Here is a 20,221-nt window from a genome sequence, read left to right as displayed (position 1 = left end):
TTTTTTTTTTTTTTCTATACAAAAGTATAGATTATAAGCGATGACGAGTATCGATATATTTTTAGTTTTATAATTTATGCAGGTGTTACTATAAATTTATTAAAAAAAAACGAATGATACGGATAATTCAATACATTTAGCTTGGCATGTTAAAGTAGCATAAAATTAATTATTAAATAAAGATTACTTCAAGATAATGACAATTTGAGTCTACCTATAAAAATAATGTTTGCTATACACACGTATTACTAGGATAAATATATATTTATTTATTGATGCTTTAGTCGATATAATTGTATAAATTGAATAAATAAATTTCCTAAATTATAATGTAACAACTAATTTTTATTTAATTATAACAATACTCATTGGTGTACATGAGTTTGAATTAAATCGCCCGCCAATCGAATACACTCCAACTCCCCCTGAGAGACAAAGTGCGAACAATACGAGAAGTGACATTACAACATCTCCTGATGAGCTGATCAACTTCTATAGGCATACAACAGTATGATAAATATAACATGTATAAGTTGGTGCGTTAACTGTCGTTTTTAGTGCCGTGAATTGTATGAGGAGATCTAGTTTCTCATACACTATTATGAAGTTGTGCTTAATAATATTTCGTGAATAAAAAGTGTGTTTTTTAGTAAATCGGTTGGTTGGCTCGATGTTTTTATATTGTAACCATGTATTTAGGTTATAAAAAATGTGATAAAATCATACAGTAAACACGTGCAACGCCGCACGTGCAGCGATGGGATATAGTTCTGGCCAGAATAGGGAATTCTCTAGGACCCAACCTCTCTGACGTGGGAAATCACTAGATCAAAAAAAAAATAGTAACGAAGGTGACGCGCGAGATTCAAATAAGATCCAATAACACAAGCGCCTATCACCCAATAACCCGGGGCGCTTACTGGCCACTCTTTTAAATAAATAATTATTAACAACACAAGCGCCTATCACCTAATAACCCGGGGCGCTTACTGGCCACTCTTTTGAATAAATAATTATTAATAATACAAGCGCCTATCACCTAGTGACCCGGGGCGCTTACTGGCCACTCTTTTAAATAAATAATTATTAACAACACAAGCGCCTATCACCTAATAACCCGGGGCGCTTACTGGCCACTCTTTTGAATAAATAATTATTAATAATACAAGCGCCTATCACCTAGTGACCCGGGGCGCTTACTGGCCACTCTTTTAAATAAATAATTATTAACAACACAAGCGCCTATCACCTAATAACCCGGGGCGCTTACTGGCCACTCTTTTAAATAAATAATTATTAGTAAATAACACAAGCGCCTATCACCTAATAACCCGGGGCGCTTACTGGCCACTCTTTTAAATAAATAATTATTAGTAAATAACACAAGCGCCTATCACCTAATAACCCGGGGCGCTTACTGGCCACTCTCTTTAATAAATAATTATTAGTAAATAACACAAGCGCCTATCACCCAATGACCCGGGGCGCCTACTGGCCACTCTGTTAAATAAATAATTATTAATAACACAAGTGCCTATCATCTGATGACCCGGGGCGCTTACTGGCCACTCTGTTAATTAAATAATTATTAAAATAACACAAGCGCCTATCACCTAATAACCCGGGGCGCTTACTGGCCGCGCTTTTAAATAAATAATTATTAATAAATAACACAATAATTATTCATAAATATGTCAAGCACCGTCTTCCTGATGATCCAGGACACTTATTTTCAACACTATTAAATGATAAAAAGTTGATCGATAACTTATTAAACACATCACAATTTCGATTGCTTATCTAGTACGACAAAGATCTTTTTAATTGGCGCTCTTGTAATTACTTGATAATTTAGTACTCAATAGTAGCCAGTAAGCGCCCCGGGGTATTAGGTGATAGGCGCTTGTGTTATTTATTAATAATTATTTGTTTAAAAGAGTGGCCAGTAAGCGCCCCGGGTCATTGGGTGATAGGCGCTTGTGTTGTTAATAATTATTTATTTAAAAGAGTGGCCAGTAGGCACTCCGGGTCATCAGGTGATAGGCGCTTGTGTTATTTACTAATAATTATTTATTTAAAAGAGTGGCCAGTAAGCGCCCCGGGTTATTGGGTGATAGGCGCTTGTGTTATTAAGAATTATTTATTAAACAAAGTCGCCAGTAAGCGCCCCAGGTTATTGGGTGATAGGCGCTTGTGTTATTGGATCTTATTTGAATCTCGCGCGTCACCTTCGTTACTATTTTTTTTTTGATCTAGTGATTTCCCCATAGAGGTATAAGAATAGAGGGGAAAAGCGCTATACTAGCCCATTAGCGGCAGCGACAGCATAATTAAGTGTAACGGGGCATCTGTCCTTGTTGCCAAAGCTACGTTATTGGCTACTTCTTCGTCCTGAATCCTACAGTTGATTCAATCTCATGTAGGACTTGACCAATAACATAACTGCCAGACAAAGATAGATGCCCCGTTACGTAGCGAATTCTGCTGTCCCATATCACGCTCCCTTTTTTTCTCCTCTATTCTTATACCTCTATGGATTTCCCACGTCAGAGAGGTTGGGTCCTAGAGAATTCCCAAATCTGGCCGAAACTATATCCCATCGCTGCGCACGTGTCACATTTTGGACTTAATTGGTCAGATGAGTCATGAGTGAGAAATAATTTTCGAATGGAGTTTAAGTACTACTAAACGTAAGGCTCACTTTCAAATAACTTACATTATCCTTAGGCTGCGATTACATGGACTAAAAGAATATCCTAAACTTGTCAAATTCATGTCTAAACTTGACGTAAGACATGAGTAAGACAAGTTTAGGATATTTTTTTGGTCCGTGTAATCGCAGCCTTAGTATATTTAATGAACATCGATTCTCGTTTTGCAATTATTCAATCTTCCAATGAATGCAGTCCATTTTTCGAATTATCCAATAAAGAGACCTTTTATTTATTCGAGAACGAGATTTAATGTCCTTAAATGTAAATGCGTAATACTTAATTTATATTTTTGAATTCTTTCTTTTTTTATTTTTTTTTTTTTCATGTAAATTAGAAAGACATTTATAAAAATTTTTTATTGCATACAATTAAAATTTTTTTCCACAATTAGTAATTCATTTTATTTTACTTTTTTCTGTTGAATATCAACCATAAATCGATATTAGTATAAGTAGGCTAATCTGTGTTTATTTCTATAAATTTTACTATTCATCTTAAAAAGATTTCTGTTGCATTATAAAACTTTTTTTATTTATTTATTTGTACTAAAGTAGAGTATTGTAGAAAAACAACGAATTTTCAATTAATTTTGTAGGTAATTATAAGAATTTGTTTTTTTTTAATTTTTAGTTAATTCAACAGTTAAATTGCTGTGCCACATCAGTTGGTTATATTGTCCTAAGTCACTGAATCCAGAAAAACCTCGAGAAAAACTATACGGTTGAAAATTACAATAGAGCTTAGATAAATTGATTCAACAGCTTACGTCAATCACATCGAAGTTTCCAACATTAAATCTCAAAATGAAGGCAAAGACAAATACTGGCAAGGAAAGTACCATTAAATGTCGATATTGTGAAAAACTATTTAAATACAAAAGTACGTTGGCAAGACACGTGCGCAAACATACCAGCGAGGGTCCCTACAAATGCCAAAAGTGTAAAAAAACTTTTTCTCACATAAGGAATTGTAATTACCATATGACGACGGCACATTCTGACAAAAATTCTCTTATGACGTGCAAAAAGTGCGGAAAAAGTTTCAGTCTAAGTTGCCACTTGAAACAACACATGGTTACCCACAACGGCATTCGTCCGTACAAATGCAGCGAATGTGGCAAAGATTTCACTCAAAAAGGCCACCTCAAAAGACACGAGCGCGTCCACACTGGCGAGTGCCCTTACAAGTGCGATGAATGTGGACAAGAGTTCGCTTGTAAAACTAATCTCGGTATTCACCAACGTATACACACTGGCGAGCGTCCCTACAGATGTGACGTGTGCGGAAATGGTTTTAGCCAAAAAATTCATCTCGACATACACACGCGCGTACACACCGGTAAATATCCTTACAAATGCACCGAGTGCGGACAAGAGTTTGCCAATAAAAGTAATTTCAACGTTCATTTGCGGGTGCACAGTGGCGAGCGTCCCTACAAATGTAACGAATGCGGAAATTCTTTTGTTCAAATTAATCATCTCAAGAGACACAAGATCACACACACCGGCGTACGTCCCTACAAGTGCGATGTGCAGGGATGCGAAAAAAAATATACCGAGGTGAGAAATTTCAAGCGTCACATGCGCACCATACACTCCATAAATGTCGTGGTTACCAATGGGGTTGTAAAAAAAATTGATTGAAAATTGATTGTTCATTATAAAAGCGCGTAGCCAAGCCCTATGGTGAATGTCAAAATGAATCGGAACAGCCTATGAGTAAAGAACCCGAATCTGTGGTGTACATTTAAAAATCTTTTGATTATCTGTTCATAAACAATTTCTAATGTTAAATGGACAAGTAGATTTATATCATCGATTGTAGACATACCTCCATTTTTTTCACTAATTTACGACTATTACAAGGCTACTGAACGCATTAAAAAGAAAAATATCGATTTCGTTATGTTACTTTTATACTGTCAACTCAATAGGCGTATAGAGACTGACTGATAATAATGACTTCAAATGTAATGTAGTTGGCGAATAATATCCAAGAGAAATAATATGGCATGAATAATACGTCAGGTAGTAAAAAGCAAAAAATACATAGGTGGTATATCAGGACCTATATGTGTGTAGAAATTTTGAAACTTCGCGCTCCTTAGAGTTCTGTTTTATCATAATGGTTAGGGTGCCTGTACATGGGAGTCTTACAGTCTTAAGCCTGTAAACCACACCTATGGCGGGTGATTCATTCAAACTGATGTTAACTGAATACCGATATAAGTTGTTTTAAACAAGGAAATAGACACTTTATTCATCATAAAACTATGTAACCTGATTACATTATAACGTTAGAACGTTTTTTAAGGCATCAATTGAAAAGTTTCTACAATTCATGTTAATACAATAATTTTGTCAACATAACCTCTCTTTTGAACGACTCAGCGTTAACAAAATTTTTTTTAGTTTTGGTGGCTAAATATCTTTCCAATATCATAATGCAATCACGTAACATAGTTTTGATATGAACAGGATGCCTATTATCTTGTTTAAAACAAATTATATCAATATTCAGTTAACGTCAGTTTGAATTGAATCACCCGCCATAGGTTTGGCTTACAGTCTTAAGACGCCCATGTACAGGCACCCTTAAACTGCATTGCTCGTTTGAATGAGTTCAAAAACTTTTCCGATTATTTTGGTGTGGTAAAAATATACATACGTATGTCCGGACACAAGCTGTGCGAGCAACTTAAAACTCAGTTATTTTACAATGATATTTTATTTTATTATTTTCTTACTCACATTTAAAGAGAACTTATTTATAATTAACTTATTTTTCGTTAAAAAAATGGTTTTAACTCTAAACAGTTATTTTGTTTAAGGTAACACTTTTAAATTTTGATCTAAAAATATTCACGGCACTCTCCAACATTGATCGTGCTTACAAGTGTAAATTTCAGACGTTTACTAAAAAAAAAAATCCCATCTCAAGAAATTGATTGTTTAGTCTGGTTTGTTTTGCTAGATTTTTATGAAAATACATAGCATTAAATTGTGCGAATAATTAGAATATGAGTTTTTTTTACAAAAATGATCTAAAGTTAAACTATTTTATATGTTTATCTTCGCAAATTACACTATAAGATTTTAAAAAATTGTATTTAATAAAGGTTAATATGAAATAAAATTATACATAATTTAATTTGTAGTTTGATTTTGTGATTTCAGAATGTCCCTAACACATAATTCATACATTATCATGAAAAAATATTTTTGTTTTTTATTATTATCCGTGTATTACTTTATTTATTCACATTGCACCAAGTAAATAAAAAGTTTTAAAAAATTGACAAAATTTCGGTTGTTTAAAATTAAACAAGTGAAAAAATGTCAGCGAAATTATTATCTTTTTGGACAGTTTGGTTTATATATGTAAATTAGATGAGAAACCAAAAATTTTTCTAAATGATTATAAAACTAGTAACAATAACAAATAGCGCGAATCGCGTTCAATGTAATTACTATGTCAATATTTAGAAACTTGCTCTAATGAAAAAGTCAATGGATGCTATTTACATATTTATTTACCTAAAAACGAATGACTTATTGAGTACACTTGAGGTAAACAGCATAAACCTTGACTTATAGATGCACGTTAGAATTTGACCAAATAACGGTGTTAAAGATAATCGATTATTTATTTTAGTGTCAGTACTTTTTTCAACACTCACAAATGGTATTATTGATTGGAACACCAACACAACTCTGATACTTTTTTTTTTTTTTCTTTTACTTTATGTATTACACAAAAAAGTTGAACAAATAATGGTATATACGAACCTTTTGGTTTATCCTGCGCCAGCGCCCTTTGAAAGTGTTCCTCGACTTCCGTCGCTGCGTCTCCCCGGTAATGAGTAAAAACTACGCAATTCGCACTAACGTACTGTGCTCGACTTTCGCTGTCGTCGGAGTCGTCTGCCGCTGTATTTGGACCAACTATTGACGAAAAAAGGTTTCAATTACAAATACGCAACTCTACATACATGTACACGCCACGCTCGTCCAAATAACGATAAATTACGTTCAATTGCCACTTGTAATACTTGCACTGACAGTGCACTGATGTTTTTTTTTTTTCTTTTTTTTTTTTTTTTCTAAAGTGACGAGTAGAAAAAAACAACGATCTGATCGAAACACCCGTCGGTCACAAATTACACACACAACGCGCACAAGCGAATCGAGGGGAAGCCGTGACGAAATGGATTTTCCAGCTTGATTTTTGCTTGTATACGAACCGTCGGAAGGGAGAGAAGAGCATCGAGGCCAATGGGGTGTTGGAGTCACTTTGCAGGTGCAGTGCGTCAAGAGAAAAATTAATCACGCGGCAAGGCATCGTCATGGGAGGGGGCGAATGCGACATTTATTATTTGCAACTTCACGCTGACGGGCGTTAATTGTTGGAAATTTAATTTATACGCGTGTATACATATTACGCTGCTGATGTGCCTTTCGTGATTTATTCTGTTTGGCGTGTGTATGGTTGTGAAATAGGTTGTTTTACGACATCGTTGGGGGGTTGGATGGATGACTCTTTCTACCTACCGCTGAATGTCAGTCGGGTTCGGGTTGAACGATGTTTTTGAAGAAACTCGTTTGTCAATCAAAAAAAAAAAAAAAAAAAAAAAGGACGACAAAAAAAAATATTTTAAAATGATCGAATAACATCATAACTTGGCTTTTTGGCTCCCTTCAGGATTATTTTGAAAAATTTTAACAAGTCTTTGACACAATGCACACAATTAAGTCCTTAAATCAATAAGATCATTTAACATTTAATAAACTTTAACATTTTCATCACAAATACATCATTACTTTAATATTGAATGATTTTATCATTGCACCTTAAAACAAACTGTTTGATTAAGATTTGTCGAAAGAGTAGGTTTTAAAAAAATTTTTATGAGTAAATGGTCTTTATGTATTTCAAAATCAGTTTGTAGGCTCACTCAATGTATAAAAGTACTTTACAGAGTGTGTCGTGGCAACATTATTATACTGAGAGAAAAAAATAATAAAAATTATAGAAAAATTCCAGAAAAAATTACCATTTCGCACAGTAAATCGGATACAAGCTGGAAAAAAAGGAAAAAATTATTATTTTTAACAGTGAAGATTATTGTTTTAACAGTTAAAATTATGGTTTGAAAAGTAAAAATTATAATTAGAACAGTAAAAATTTCTATGCGGAAAATTAAAATGTATTAAACTGTTCCAGCATAATAATCTTTACTGTTAAAACAATAATTTTTCGATGTACAGGGAGAAATGGTAATTTTTGGTGGAATATATCTATAACTTTTATTATTTTTTTCTCTCAATGTACACCTAAAGTTCGACAATAAATGAAACATGGTAGTTACTATTGCTCTAAAAGCCAAGTTGTGACGTTCAGAAAAATGCCCCAACACACTTATGGAAAAGATTTATCAAATTGCGCGCAATTATTCGTTAAGTTAGCAACAGAGAGTATACGTTAGACGCCGTACCATCGGTGGACCTGTCGTCGTCTAGGGTCCGCGAGGACTGCGAGGAGGCGGTGAGGGGCGGCCGGTGCTGGGGGGCCGGCCTCGGCGAGGCCGGACTCGGCGCCGAGCCTATGGAGCCCGCGCTACTTGACTGGCCCTGGGGTACGCCCTGCGCCGCGCTACTCGCTGCCGCTGCCGCTGCGGCGCTGCTGCTGCCACCTCCGCAGAGCTCGAGGCTCGTCGTCTCCAGAGATCGCTGATTGACGTTGATCTGCAACCGGAAGAATAAACAGATGTTTAAACTTTTTTTTCCTTTCCTTTTTTTTTTTTTTTTTTTTTTTTTTTCGAATTAAAATTTTTATGGTCGCGAGAAACATTTTTTTAAACCAAATTTAGGTTCCTGTTACACTATACAACTTTGAAATATTTTATACATTTATAGTAGTTAGAAGCCAGGAATGATTTTTCGGCCTCCTTAATTTGGTTGAATTTTGGGTTGTTGTATAATTAGTAGTTTTTTTACTAGTAAAAAATTATTAACAGCAATTAGATGGTTAAAATTTTGCAACGCGTTTGAATAACGCTATATTCACTTATTTTCAAGGATTGACACCTGCACTGAGAGAAAGACAAAAAAAAAAATTCTGTGCCATAATGAAACAGCACCAGATTACTATTCAAGCACAGTAATTTTTGTTATTTTTTTTCTCTCTATGTATACTAATTTAATTGCAAGCTAGTGATTTCGGTTGGGAAAAAATTATTTAAAATGTAATGCTTATAACTGATTGAAACTCACATGTTTGGCATTCTTTTGCAATAAAATTTTTCACCTACAAACAACTTGTTTTTCTGTACACTCTGTAAACTTTTCACTCATAAACGAAGCATATATGATAAAAGAACGGGTATTCATAAAGCTTTTCTGCTGAAACGAAGCCAAGAATACAGTTAAATATTATTCATTTTGAAAATCAGTAACGTTCTAACGTTTGTCAATCGTTTGTCCTTGTCTAGACTTTAAGTGTCTAGTTTCAGTTATTAATTTCTTTCGTTTACTTTAGTTTCATGTTACTTCACTTTACTTCGTTACTTTAATCTTAATGCGTCATTTCTGTTATCTCTTTTCCTTTGATTTTAACTGAAATTTATTACACTTGTCATAGTGTCAAACTTTACGTTATACTTTGCGTTATACTCTTGTAAACAGATATGTATTTCCTACGATTTAAATTGTGTTATGTAAAAATCAGCTTATCTCTATAAAATTTTCGTTTATGAGCTACAATAAGTAATACTTGCAAATGTACTGATTATGAATTTTAACTATGTACTTAATGTTTGAAGCCTTACGTGGTCGCACCACATGGCTTAATAAATGCTATACATACATACATACATACGTTTTTTGGAAACAAAGAAACTGCAGCAGCACCAAAAATCCTTATCAGCGTACAAAGAAAAAAAAAAAAAAAAAAAAAGTTTAAAAAACCTTAGATCGTCCAAACAAAAAATTTGACGAACCTTCCTTTTGGCACTACACCGTCAACAACTGGAACTACAAGCTGTTCATTATCACCTCATCAACACCAGCGGAAGATAATTACAAAAACACACGACACGAAGAAACGCGCGGGGAAAGTCATTGTGGGTGAAAAACAAAAGTACGAGGGAGGGAAAAACCATTGAAAAGATAATTACCCTAAAAAAGCCGCTCTATACGAAAAACCGCTCAATTAATTAAACGCTCGTTGCAACAATCGAGCGACGGTCGGGAGGACATAAATCTCGCGATCGAGAGACCCGTTGCATAAATTATGGGGTGCACATACACAAACACGCCTATAAAATATACGTACGCGCGCACGAGCTGAGGAGGGATGGGGGGGAGGGATAAAAAATGCACGCGAGCTCGCGAGAGCGGCCATTTTAAGCCTCGGTCCTTTCATATAAGCGAAAGAGGGAGAGAAGTGAACTTTCACCGATGGCAAACACTTTAATTTAGCGATAGCATCTACTTACCGGCACGATCGTTCTCGCGCTCACGCAGTAAATTAACTACGTTGGATCTCGAAATTTCCGAGATTCACCGAACAGAATTCGCTGATGCGCCCCTCTCCTTTCGTTCACGTTTTGCCGCTCTCTCGAGAACTTTGTGCGGTTTTTTACTTGTTCAAGTGGATTTCGCAAGGGAAAATATTTATCTTATTGTTACAGAATCACGCAAGATATGATATAATGGTAAAAACGTACCTTGGGGATAAACAACCAGTATTTTTCGGTTAGCGAAGAAGACATGGCTTCCGATGGTTACGACTTATACTCGAAAGTGAGGTACGCGCGAGTCGATAAATAACCTGGTTTTTTTTCACGTCCAACAATAGAACGCTTGTTGTTCCTCCATTGCGCTAATTACCTTTTAATTTCCCGAGCGCCGGCTACGCGCATACTTTCCGTGAACACGGCTGTACACAACAAGCGTGTAAGTACACGTCGTTAAAGAGCCACGGAAATTCGTTGCCGTCAATCGATTTCCTCTTAAAAGCCTCCCACGACAAATTATATGAATTCCGGAGAATCTACCGGTCCTTTGTCTGCTCTATTGTGCGCCGGATGGATTTTACGAGCGAGCCGCGCTCTAAATCATCCCAGGGGCCCGCCCCGACCCCCTCCGAGACATCCATCCACCCTCGCGGGGGGGACGATTATTCCCTCCTCGTAAAACGTCGGATTCTGCGCACTCGGTGGGTGAAATTGGAGGTTTTTCAGGGGGGGGGGGTGTATGACACGAGAGAGGGTGCTTTTGTGCCGGCGACGACTGGGTTGCCTTTTGTGCCCGTGGTAAGGCGAGCTCGGGATTTCGCAGGTGCGCCCAAAGGGGATGTTTAAAGGTTCAAGCGTCTCGAGTGTTGCTTCGGGAGATCGAGGCTAATGCGAGTAGAAAAGGTTCATACGTAATCATGGATTTCAAAAATTAGAACATGTGTTTTATAGGGCCTCCCAACTGATGTTATAGTATACATATGATCGAGTATATACATTACCGGTTCAGATAAGGACTTGACTTGTACAAAAAAAATGCATGTTTCCTTTACCCACTCTTGCACAGTATTTTTCGTCAATAATAGTAAGTACCGTTTATGCTAGCGGCTTAATGTTATGTAAAGCGTGTCAAAGTGTCACGCGACATCAATATGATATCGTCGTTTGAGGAGAAAAACGTACAAGACAACTTGAACCTGTAATGACGATATTATTATTTTTATCGACACCTTCAATAAACGAATGAAAAGGTAGCCGATTGAAGCGTGTAATTGTAAAATGTGTGGTGTTGGATACATTGAAAAAAACTGCATACACTGCATCTTCATGAAAAAAAAGGACTATTTTACAAAAACTACACTTTCATACACTTCACTAATGTGATTTGACTGCGCGTTATTGTTCATTTAAAATAGTAACAAAGCCCCTTTATGGTCTCATTTTGTTTCTCGAAGCCACATCGATTTTCCGCGAAGAAAACAAAACCCAGAAACGATAGTACAGATAATCTAACTCGGACGATTTCGCGCAACCAATTTTATCTCCGTAAAACACGCTCGTTCGACATTTCGCGTTAAATATCGAGTTCATTCCCTGTATGCGCTAATATAGGGAGAGCGATAAAATTTGATGGAGCGTTTCCCTGAAGAGCAAAAGAAAAAGAATCACCTTCGAAAATGATATCGTGTACAGTGTGGACCCATAATTCTCAACACCATCAATATAATATCCCCTCCGTACGGAAACGCTCTCGGAAAATGCCCAGCAAATCATTATCTTAATTGAATCTCGAGCAAAAGAAACACTACCCACGTGTATCATTTCGCTCTCTTTCCAATCATAACACACCGAAAAAAGCTGCAGCTTTCTCTTTCTCTACTCCGCTTTGGCGCGACCGAAATTATCCGGCGGTACTCCCAAGGAAACACACCGAGTGTATAGCTTTAGGCCAACAGAGCTTTAATCACCCGAGCTTTTTAATTTCATGGAGGAACTAAGTCGAGAAGAATTTTAATTTCACATTTTACACAACACAGCCCCACCTATATACCCCCTTTATAGTATGCATTATCACCCTCTCCCCGGTACGAGAACTCGTGTATTGTATATGCACCGCAGAGGCCATCCATTGTACAGAGTCGTATACGTCTCTCTCTCTCTTGGTATAAAAGGGTACATATATATATATATACGTATAGAGCCATCATCATGCCGTGCACCGAGCAAATAGCATTAGTAGGGGGTCCAAGCGATGGTGTGTCTCATCGGGGCAGTGAGACGCCAAACGGGGGTACTCCCGCTATTTATCGCAGTATTCCCGCGATGCGAAAGCCACCGAGTCAGCTCTGGACACTATTGTGCCCATACACTGTACAATAGTACATTCGGTCGGAGGATAATCATCGTAGGAGAAAATTCTTCAACTTTTCCACCGCCAGTGATGAAAACGTATTGTTTTTTTTTTCCCCCTTCATCGCCCGATTATTAAACAAAAAGTCGAGCCGAGCCCGGAGACATAATATATAGAGATCCCATTGTCCCGGCCAACGGGCACATACAGATGCCGCGATAGGGATGCTCCCCGCGTTTACATATATACGTATAAGATGTGTGTATACAGATATGTTGGTCAGAGCGTGACAACGTCGCCGGATCGCAATCGCGCTGATCTTTTTCACTTTTCTCAGCCGCGCGTGTGTGTGTGATATACGTATAGAGGTCCCTCGGGATTTTCTCGATTTTCATCTCTTCGTCTGGCCTCCTCCCCCCCCTCCGCGCGTGTATGTCTTATATCTCTGGTTAATATCGAGCCGATAAATACGTACGCCTATACGTAAAGGGACCCTCGGAATATGGGACGTGATTAATTCGGGTGGAGAGATGATGGCTTGTTGTTGTTTTCCCTGCTATTGGCGAAAGTGAGAAACGAGCCGAGCCGGCAAATAAAGGGCTAATGTCGGTGCGCGGAAAATTGAAATACGGTAAGCGCTGGCTCGGCGGACGCGGTCATTTATTCGCCGGTAGCTCGGCCATTTGTATACAGTCGTATAGGTACAATCGTGTGTATATATATATGTATACGCGGGGCGCCGAGAAAATCGTGCGAACGATCGGGCCGCGTGTAATATGCGAATGTACGGGGTATAGGTGTATATTATAACATGAGGCGCCTGTGTGTACCTACATATAATACGTACAGGGAAAGAGAAGGCGAGGTTGAGAAATGAGATGCCGATTGTATATAGCGAGTGCGCGGTTGAAGTCGATGTTGCCTTCGTGGTGCATGTGTTGGGGGATAAAAAAAAAAAAAAAAAAAAAAAAAAAGATTTAAGAGTCTCGTTTCGAGGGAAGGACATCGAGGTGATTTACTTGGTACTGATGCGGGGTACTTACCTTACGTATATACGTACTTCGAGTGGGGAAGATTTTTGTTTTTTGCAAAAACACGTGTGGGGAAACTCGCGATAAAGAATCGCCTTGATAAAATTGTGGCGGAGGAGCTGCGTTAGCGAGTTCAAAGTTATATTGGCCAATTGTACACGTCAGTGTTTAGTTGCTGGTGAATTGTACGTGTACCTACACTGCTTAAAAGGACCATTTGCGTCAAAGGAACGATTTATTAGGGAAGATTTTGATGAAATATATCTCTTGAGTAGTTTTGGATTTTTAAAATTCGTGTGGAAGTTTAGAGAATTTTCAGTATCAATTTTAAATTCATTTGTCAAGTACGAGATTACGCATTGCGGTTAAAAGCAATTTTTTAATCAATCATTTATTCATTGCTAATTGTTAATAATTGAGTGCGTGCTTACATCCACATTCGGTATAATAATATTGATGACTTCAAATTGCTCCAAAATCTTTTCGAAATCTTCTCAGTTTTCAGAGATTTTTTTAGTATTTCAATAAAATTTCAAACTATTTCGTAAACATTTCGAGGCTTTTGCAGTCTTTCAAAGACTTTGGGAGACTTTCGAAAGCCTTTATGTGATGTAAAATTATTTGAAAGTCCTTTCGAGACTTTTCAGTGACTCGAAAAATACACACTTTGCAACGAAATACCGAAATGAGCTACCATAAATCCAAGCAACAAACACCAAAAACAGTGAGTATACAGCGTGTGCGTAGCGATAAAAAGCCGAGCAATCGGACAAAGGAGCCAAAAGAGTATAGATCAAACATCGTGGGTTCCCAGGGAGCTCCGGTGAAATCGGGCGCTGATTTCGACGTACGCCAATTTTTACGGAGAACAAGAATAGATAATATGGCATACGAAGGGAGAAAGAGACTCGAGGCCACGATAACGCGAAAGCGAACAGCAATGCAGCCCGTAAAAGAGGAAGTCCAACCCGTTAACATCGACGCGACACTGCATGGTACTCTCATAATAGTTTTCCCAAATGCGATTTCTCTTATCTTCCCCGCCTCTCCCGTATCAATATACCATATATATATATATATATATATATATTATCATACTGGGTTGCGCACATAATGCGCGCTTTTCCGATTTCCCTCGCGTGCACTTGTATACGCACGCACAGAGAGAGAGAGAGAGAGAGAGAGATCTTAGATTCGAGATGCATATATAAATGGCACGCGCAGGATGGCAAAGGTTGATCGCGCGGTGAGATAACGCGAGAACGGAATCAAACGGCGATCCGCAAAGTGAGTATATGTTTTATTTCACTGTAACATGTGTACATACACCATGCGACGTTAATTGGCCAATATTCCGTCGTTTGCCATCTCGGGCGTATTATGACGTTTCGCAAGCGATTTGCCTGCGGAATTCTATAGACTAGGTTTACCTTTGTGCCACTCTATGGTATCGTTTAATCGAATCTTGCGTGTAAACGCTAATTGTGAAATGGATGACGCGCGCGTCCGTCGGGGATTCGCGTTGTTTGCAACTAATTGTTGATTTGGCGAGTGCCTTTAGCGAGAAAAGGTTGAAATTCCGAATGATACTCTCAGTTTAGATAACTTGAGTTAATGACCTCATGAAAATAAAATTATTCTTTTTTTAGTACCGAGTATACGATTTGTCGACCAGTGACCGGTTTACGAAAAGTTAAAATTCCGATAAGTTGGGTACGGATATACCTTATCTGTTACCAATATAATTTGTACATACATATTTTTAGAGTTATGACATTCTGTAAATTAGTCGTTGGTGACAAATCGTGAAAAAATTAATTTAGTTTTACGAAATCGTTAACATGAAGTTCCTGGTATACATTACACTCAAACTCAGGATTTAATAACCTGCAACACCGTATGGCAGTCGATACTTTACCGATTTTTTACTGAGAACCATGTGGCTAAGTCTCGAGTAGATCATTTTTTTCGATATCGAAAAAAAAAAAAAAAAAAAAAAAAAGAAAAAATATTATCCCCGAGAACTGGGAAAACCGCTTGGTTTCTCACACTCGTGGTCGCTAATGCAGGCAACGTAATATAATCACAATATAATCAAAGATCCAATTGGCTAAACAGCGAGATCGGCTATTGCAGTTCGGTATCTCTTTTTTTCCCTCCATCTATATACTCCCATCAATAATTCAATTCCCCGTGACAGCCAACACACACACACACACACACACACACACACGCTTCATATGCGTGCCATGAACGCGCACAAACACACACATGCGTATAAATACATGTACACGCGGCAATGCTATCTGAGCGCAGAAATCAAAAGCGCCGATTTCGAGATTTTAACGCGCGATTCGCTCACCCCTTCTGGTATTAAGCGATAGATCGTATTATATGTATGTATGTATTTGTGTGTGTGTGTGTGTGTGTGTACACATTTATACATACATATAAATATACACACATGTGCATGGTAAAAGCGGTGAGCGGCACTCGCGCGTTCTTATCGTTATCGAGGAAATCAATTACGCGGCGCGCTCGCGGCGAAAGAAGATGGATAAGAGTATCTGTAAAGGGGACACAAGAAGTGCAGCGTACACGGGAAGGTATACACCGTATATAGGTACGTAATGCAAAAAGGGAGGTTTGTCTTACGCGAGGATTAAAATCCGTCGTCGGAGTAGATTAAAATCGAGGCTTTGCTGTTGGTGGTGGTGGTGGTGGTGGTGATGGTGGGGTGAGTTGCACCCCATTGGTATACGGCACACACATCTAGTGTTGCTCGCCGCGGACGACGACAATGTGGTAATTAATCGGGACGAGAGAGAAAGAGAGTGGGCCCCGCTCTTTTTCCTCCTGAATATTTCCATCTGTTCTCTCTCTCTCTCTCTCTCTCTCGTTGCGTCTCATTCTTGTATAGCTTCGTCTCTTTTTCTCCTCCCTGTTCTCATCTCTCGTTCCTATAAGAGGAGAGAAAGGGAGAGTTCGCGCTCGCTTTTTTTTTTTTTTTTTTTTTTCAAATGTTCCCGGGTCCCGAACATCTCACGGCTCCTCTAGCCAACACAGAGAGGGTACATACACACAGGGAGCGAGAGATGCTGCGGAGTATCCCCGCGGCCCTTCAAAGCATTCCAAGGTACGAGAGATTGTTCTTCTTTCTCTTCTCTCTCTCTCTCTCTGCCTCCTTGCGATGTTCATACACCACTACACCCTCTTTGACTCTCTCTTTCTCTCCTGCTTCGGCTCTGGCTTCTTCTTCTTCCCCTCACGCCGGAGGATCGCAAGCACACGTGAGAAAGACCCTGGCACGCGGTATATTGCATCTCTCTCTCTCTCTCTCTCTCTCTCTCTCTCTGTCACTGTCCGTATATATATATATGTGTGGGTCCTTGGGGTAGTTCATTTTTCTATAGGCGTCGTATTTGCAGATTGTCAATTTACTTTTTTTTTTTTTTTTATTGATTGTCTTCAGTATACCTACACCATAACGATCACGTTACATTTGACGTTTTTTTCCATGTGATGGTAAAAATGTGTACGTATATCGTTCCAAAATGCAAATGTATTGGTCGTAAGATGGAGCGTAAAGTATTTACAAATCATCCTTACATGCGTTTCGCAAAAGGGCCTAAGTATATAGGTGTACATTCCGCGAGAGCAGAGCGTCCAAATGAGTTCCTGTGTATAGCTTTTTGGGAGATTTCGGGAGCAAGTTCGCACGGGGCGCAATGCCGTATACATGTATCTATACGAGACGAAATGGGTGAGTAAAAAGAGCGCGCGGACGAAAAACACGGGCGAGATGCCTTTCGGCGGCTTTGGAATTTTCGCGATTTGACGGAGAAGTTGGACGCTTCTCTTGTGCGTCTTGATTTGGATGTGTGAGGGAGAGAGAGGAAGAGTTTTGCAGATGGATTTGTTTGTGGGAGAAAATCGTGTGATGGTTTAATCGCAGATCGGTCATGATCGCTGTTTGCTTATGGAGATCGGTAAGTGCCGATTTCTGCAGGCAGATTTTTAGCAGGTGGCTGCAGGTTTCCATACGTTTGCTGAATGATTTGTTGGATTTGGTGTTGGTCTGTGGGTGATTCAGTCGATGTAATTAGAATCTCAAATATTTTAGCTTAAAGAAAAAATTACTTTCACCATCACGATCGGTAGGTAATTTTACAACGATACTCATAAGTAACAGAAATAAAAATGGTTTTCTTCTAACGTGACACAATCACTTGTAGCACTGCTCGAAAAAGAAAGGTCAACAATCTTCGTTTGAAAAAAAAAATCGGCCTATTTTTATTCACCCGGTATGGAAGAATAAAAAGAGGTGCACAAGTCGAAGAGACTTATCGAGAAGTGCCGGTGTAGTGTTGAAAAGAAAGGCCAGCGTCCAAAGTAGCCGAGAAGCGTGTAGGTAATAGAAGGGAGAGAAGAAGAAGAGGAAGAGAAAAGAGACACGGGGGTGCAGCGACGCAGGGACGGAAAAAAGAGAGAGAGAGATCGGTAACAAGCTACCAAGCTGCCGGTCGTAGGTATCTCGCAATTTGTTTGCCGGACACGGCTATTCATCGGGGCGCGACTCTGCTATCTTCCCAGAAGATGAGAGGAGGCTCCCGACTCCCCGTACACCCAACTCTTTCCACTTTCTTTTCTTTTTTTTTTTTTTTTTTCAGCTCTCTCGCGAGAACTTGGGAGCTGGCCCTGCGCCAACCGATTCGGCGCACTGCCCGTATGCGTATGTATACCGTTAGCGATCATTAGCTGTTTGAGCGCGCGTGGAGGGATAAGAGTCGATAAGAGCGACGGGAACTCTCGAAGAGTCGAGGATAAAACACGTATATATATATACGGAGGCGTGGAGGGTGCGTTGGGAAGATGACCGAGATAGATGCGGGGGAGTTGAGGACTGACTTTTTTTTTAGCCTACCTCCACTGTTGAAGGTTGAATTTTAGTTCAACTATACTTGAATCGTCGGTAAAGTAATCGTTTTATCGGCGTTTTATAAACAAAGCGCTACCTACACCCGAAACGAAAAGAAAATCTATCGCATAAAAAATTACGTAATGCACGCACCAATGGATACAGTCAAGTTTATCGTGTATGCATTTAATGTGGGCTAGTGCATATTGAATAATGCCCGCTTAGGAAAGATTTACGCAACGCTTAAACGTAATGACAATGTAACCCGAACTCGCTGATGTATTGTTTTTATCGATCCATCGGCGGAGCATTAATTTTCTCCCTTGGATCTATTAATATTACAGAGGGGGGGGGGCAACGATTTGGCGAATGAAAAAACACGCGATTGCGAGACAATTTGTCTTGCTGACTCGAAAAACTTTACACAAGGAAATGAGATTGGGTAAGAACGACAGATAAGGGCTAATGCCGCGTTCTCATGGAAAACGCTGCTTTTGGGGGGAAAAAAAGCAATTGGACTTATCAACGAATTGAAGAGGAAAAAAAAATGTAATCCTTAAAAACAAGACGCGAGTAATTACGTATGCACGAGGTGGCAAATTGAGCGCCGGACAAGTTGAAAAGGAAGAACCAGGAGAGTCGACAAATGCCAACGAAAGATCGGCAACAGCTCATGACTGTGTGCATATATATATACGCGCTATCTGGCTCGATAATTCACGTGGCGGTGAAATTTATGGACGCGATGTTTTCGACCCACCCCCCTTCGCTAGTTGGTTTTTTTTTTTCCCTCGCTCCCTTCGCGCTAAACTCATTTTCTGGACTCGAAGGCGCGTCCGTCCTTTGACGCCCTTAACCGTACGGCCGATCTATAAATGTCCCCTCCGATACGCCCAACCGGGTCCGGATTCTACGACGCGATCCGTTGTCCCTTTCTTATTGATGGCGCTGCGTTTAGTTGGCTTCGTTTGCCCCCTTTCTTATACCTCATTTTGCGTTTCAAGACTTCCGTGGTGAGGGAAAAACGACGATTATTTAAAACCGCGTTGGGATCTTATTCGTACAAGTGCAATCGCCGAGAATCAATTTGCCGTAAATTCACGCGGCGTAATTTGAATACTGTACCAATGATATGTGCGTGTATTAGGTAAATTCGTGCGTAACGCAGATGATAAATAGTACGCGGGCTTGGGTTACGCGGGAGATTGGAGATGTATATTTATATAGCTGTAGTCTCCATAAGAAAACTTGCATCGACGGTTTGGTTAAGGAAACAGCTAATTCAGCTAAATCAGATTTTTGGATCTGGAAGAAGTAGCTAATCTGTTGGGTTGAAAAAGTATCCAATCAGATTTGAGTCGTACAGAAGCATCTTATACGAAAAAAAATCGGTCCAACATGCCCCGGCAAAAAAAAGCTTCTAAATCAATTAGCGCAAGTAGAGATACTGTTTCGCAGGTATATATTATATGTAATATAGGTACCTACACAGACACACAAAGGGTGCCCCCGTACAATAGAGTATACAGACCCCCGTTGTTTCGCACGCCACGAGTGGCACTAGGAGGATAAAAGGAGGTGCAGGGCACGGATAAAGAAAAACGGGGGAGTCAGAGAAGACTTAGAGAGAGAGAGGGGGGCAAGGGCCCAAGCCTATATATGTATATATATACGGCAGGACCCTCATTTGCA

The 20,221-nt window shown here is 39.1% G+C and overlaps 2 protein-coding genes across 4 annotated transcripts in view; one reads left to right on the top strand and one right to left on the bottom strand.

The window, feature by feature from the left end:
* The window catches only part of vg (transcription factor vestigial), an 82,131-nt gene that overhangs the window by 864 nt on the left and 61,046 nt on the right, over window positions 1–20,221 (bottom strand). Inside the window, exons 2-3 of the mRNA XM_089590959.1 lie at window positions 8,209–8,458; window positions 6,503–6,658 (exon numbers count right to left, since the gene is read on the bottom strand). Coding sequence (XP_089447085.1) covers window positions 6,503–6,658; window positions 8,209–8,458 — 406 coding nt within the window. The remainder of the gene's footprint in view (window positions 1–6,502; window positions 6,659–8,208; window positions 8,459–20,221) is intronic.
* LOC149374958 (uncharacterized) lies at window positions 546–5,125 on the top strand. Of its 3 annotated transcripts, XM_089590961.1 has the most exons (3): window positions 546–657; window positions 2,639–2,690; window positions 3,345–5,125. In XM_089590961.1, the coding sequence occupies exon 3, from the start codon at window positions 3,518–3,520 to the stop codon at window positions 4,355–4,357; it is 840 nt and encodes a 279-aa protein (XP_089447087.1). In that variant the 5' UTR covers window positions 546–657; window positions 2,639–2,690; window positions 3,345–3,517; the 3' UTR covers window positions 4,358–5,125. The 3 variants fall into 3 exon arrangements, with proteins under 3 accessions (XP_089447087.1, XP_089447088.1, XP_089447086.1); XM_089590962.1 differs by lacking the exon at window positions 2,639–2,690 and having other exon boundaries at window positions 648–657; window positions 3,476–5,125; XM_089590960.1 differs by lacking the exon at window positions 546–657 and having other exon boundaries at window positions 2,542–2,690.

Source organism: Copidosoma floridanum, unplaced genomic scaffold, assembly GCF_036245765.1.
Source record: "Copidosoma floridanum isolate Cflo_tuat_1 unplaced genomic scaffold, Cflo_Japanese_pri ptg000013l, whole genome shotgun sequence".
Taxonomy (NCBI): Eukaryota; Metazoa; Arthropoda; class Insecta; order Hymenoptera; family Encyrtidae; genus Copidosoma; species Copidosoma floridanum.
Note: the sequence above shows the minus strand (reverse complement) of the source record. Positions and strands in the feature narration are given on the sequence as shown.

Excerpts from the sequence above, each read along its gene's own strand:
- LOC149374958 (XM_089590961.1), top strand. The coding sequence starts at position 3,518 with ATGAAGGCAAAGACAAATACTGGCAAGGAAAGTACCATTAAATGTCGA.